The sequence below is a fragment of the Limulus polyphemus genome, unplaced genomic scaffold, assembly GCF_000517525.1.
Source record: "Limulus polyphemus unplaced genomic scaffold, Limulus_polyphemus-2.1.2 Scaffold5185, whole genome shotgun sequence".
Taxonomy (NCBI): Eukaryota; Metazoa; Arthropoda; class Merostomata; order Xiphosura; family Limulidae; genus Limulus; species Limulus polyphemus.
In genome coordinates, this window is record NW_013670795.1 from 28,047 (window position 1) to 31,528 (window position 3,482).

At 36.0% G+C, this 3,482-nt stretch overlaps 1 protein-coding gene and 1 non-coding gene across 2 annotated transcripts; one reads left to right on the forward strand and one right to left on the reverse strand.

The window, feature by feature from the left end:
* Nucleotides 1–1,844: 1,844 nt before the first annotated feature.
* Trnae-cuc lies at nucleotides 1,845–1,916 on the reverse strand. The gene has a single exon. It is a non-coding gene; the product is annotated as a tRNA-Glu (tRNA).
* A 289-nt stretch (nucleotides 1,917–2,205) lies between these two features.
* LOC106472240 (exostosin-1-like) lies at nucleotides 2,206–3,200 on the forward strand. The gene has a single exon (XM_013932869.2). The coding sequence runs from the start codon at nucleotides 2,296–2,298 to the stop codon at nucleotides 3,196–3,198; it is 903 nt and encodes a 300-aa protein (XP_013788323.1). The 5' UTR covers nucleotides 2,206–2,295; the 3' UTR covers nucleotides 3,199–3,200.
* Nucleotides 3,201–3,482: the final 282 nt, after the last annotated feature.

A 3,482-nucleotide genomic window follows, 5' to 3' on the forward strand; every position in this document is an offset into this window, starting at 1 on the left:
GCCCATTGTGTAGCTTTGTGCTTAATTATAAGCAAACAAACTTGGTCCGGCAAAACGGATAATCCGGCAAGGCTCTGGAACAAAGGGTGCGGAAAATCGGTGGTATATATATATATATATATATATATCAGTAATCAAGTGAGTGTAAGGAAGTTAAGTCAGAAAACATTAAGTTGGTGAAAGTGAAGTTAGACTACGTGATTGTTAGTTTAGCTGTAACGGGCGATATTTAAAGTAAGTTTCACAGTTAACAAAGGTATGGAGACATAAATGTTTTGTCGATTGGGTTTTAAAGTAACTGGACTCGCATGTGTGGACTTTTGACAAAAAAAAGAGAATTATTTAGAGTGTTACATACAACTGTGATAACTACTAGTGTAACGAATTTTTGTACATACGTTTGACATGTTTTGAATATATTATTTTAAAACAAGTGGATTGTATGCTGTCCGTTTATTGTTTACATTTATCGCCAACAAGTCACAGACACCCACTGTAAAGAATCCGGTCCTATAAAACTGAAAGCCAAACATAGTTCACATAACAATAACCAATTCGTTTATTTCTTCTTATTATATATCACATTTTATATCCACGTTTACTTGTAAGTTGTAGGCTTAATATCAAAAATAAACTTTTCAGCATAAACTCCGTAACTAAATGTAGGCATAATATAACAATAATATTTGAAGGAAATTTACACGATTGGTTAATTTCATTCGATCAATTTCTCTCGATTTTTTTCACACTGAATACTTCAATGGATTCTCAACCACTACTCAATAACTTCTCAGTCACTAAAAACTAGAAATTCTTCGCTGATTCTCGTATTTATAATGTATTCTAAATACTTCACAAAGATTCCTGATCGTTAACGTTCGCGAACATTGTAGTAATATTTTTTTTGAACTTACTCGATCTTAACGTTACGCGCCCTATATCAAAATCTAACAATGAAAATGTAGCTAACAACAATATGTCGGTTATAATTTCTGAAGATTTACATTTTAAGGTACCGGAAATCGAACCCGAGCGTTCAGAACCTGGTGGCCCGGCATGGCCAGGTGGTTAGAGCGCTCAACTCGCAATCTGGGGGTTGGGGGTTCAAATCCCCGTCCCACCAAACATGCTCGCCCTTTCAGCCGTGGGAGCGTGATAATGTGACTGTCAATCCCACTATTCGTTGGTGGGTGGTGCCTTCCCTCTAGTCTTACACTGCTAAATTAGGGACGGCTAGGCAGATAGCCCTCGTGTAGCTTTGCGCGAAATTAAAAACAAACAAACAAAACAGAGCATGGTATCCTAACCTCTAGACAGTACCGGATATATTAGACTTTCCTAAGATTGTTTTATATGTTGTTTGTTTTATAAATATAGCTTACAACAATATGGGATTGCTAGATTGGCCTGTTACAAGTACATAAGCCTAATGATAGTTTGTTCTAGTAAATTAATATGTAGAATTATACTCGGACTTTTGTCTACGTTAATTTTTTTTTCATTTAATTATTATTAGTTTTTCTGTAGGCGAAAATCAGGCTACGGCTCTGTTATTATTATGAAAGACTGTATTTTATAGAACAAAATCTTGATACTAATATGTAAAAACAAAATTAAGAGCAATTTTAACCCCTGGCCCTTCAATCGAATGCGCCTTTGTACGATCTGACGAAGAGAGAGAGGTAGCTCGAAACGTTTTTAAATAAAAATACTATAAAAATTGGCGATTGTCCAACTTATTATTTAATTTTGATATCTTTGTCACCTATGCGGTTTAAACTACATGTTTCTTTTTATAAACCTTCTGTAACATTACACATTGTTAAATTTCATAAAATTAAATTTTCCGGTACCGGGAATCGAACCCGAGCCTCCTGGGTGAGAGCCAGGTATCCTAACCACTAGACCATACCGGATGTGACTAAACTGTTTGTAAAATTGCTTTATATGTAAAATATATAAAATTAATACATTCATTTTTTCATTTTGTACAGTAAAATTCTTTCTAGAATTTATCATATGAAATATTTTTTGAAATATGTTTTGAAACGATAGGAGTTAAAGTTAATCAACCAATAACTTATCAAGTGCTTCATAACCCCTATTTAGATTGTGGACTTGTCTGAAGACGCGTGAAGGTTCTACGCATGCACAGCGGTTAAGATGGTGACACTAGTAACTAGAGTTATAGCAGTATAGCTGCATGCTAGCGGCTGTAGTGTTGGATAGGTGGTAGAAGTTGTTAGTTGAAAGTCGGTAATATGTGACACAACAAAGTAACGGTCTATTTGTTCCATGAAGGCTAAAAAGCGTTATCTATTAGTTTTATTTAGCTGCGCCTTTCTCATACTATGTTATTTCGGAGGGTATCGGTTGTGGGAAAGCGGCGAGAGTAAAGTTAACGGAATAACGCACAAGAAAGATAGACTTGGCTATTTGGATATCTTGGAGTCATACAGGGAGAAAGACCTTGTCTATTCCCCGCGTCTCAGCAGGAAAGAAAGGAGCCTGAGTACAGACTCAGTCACGTGCTATATGGACACATGCTTTGATTTTTCTAGATGTGTGGGTGACTTTAAAGTTTATGTTTATCCCATTCAGGACAGGATATCACCCGTTTACCAAAATATTTTAAATGTTATTCAAGAATCCAGGTTCTATACTGACGATCCTAGTCAAGCTTGTTTATTTATACTTTCATTGGACACGCTGGACAGAGACCATCTTAGTCCGGACTATGTGAAAAACATGCAGATAAAATTGAGTCAACAAGCTAAATATTGGAACGATGGTAAGAACCATTTAATATTTAACCTTTACTCCGGTACGTGGCCTGACTATGCCGAAGACTTGGGTTTCCATGTAGGGCAAGCTTTGATAGCAAAAGCAAGTTTTTCGTTGTCAAAATTTAGGCCACAGTTTGATATATCCATTCCACTGTTCCCGAAAAACCACCCCAAGAAAGGTGGCGAACGTGGCACTTTAACTTCAAATAATTTTCCTGTGAGTAAAAGATATACATTAGTGTTTAAAGGTAAACGCTATGTGCACGGTATTGGTTCCGAGACTAGGAATTCCCTGTATCACGTGCACAATAATAAAGACATAATCTTAGTGACGACGTGTCGACACGGAAAATCATGGAAACAGATGAAGGACGAGCGCTGTGAGGCTGACAATAAGGAGTTTGACAGGTGAGGGTATAATATTTAGAATATTCTAATACTATAATCAACCTGTTGATATCAGAATTTTTCTTCGTAGGATTGTGAACTTCATAAATAAAATTAAGCGGGAGTGAGTTTCGAATCTATGTCTTCTTTGAGACTAATAATGGTTGGAGACGGCTTGAATGGGTAATGAAGAAAACTTTAATATAAATTTAACATAACAGCAATGTACAACGTTACGACAACGTTAGGTTAGTATCTATCTAGTACGGTAACGTTACGGTTACGTAATTTCGTATTCGTTAGGTTTAA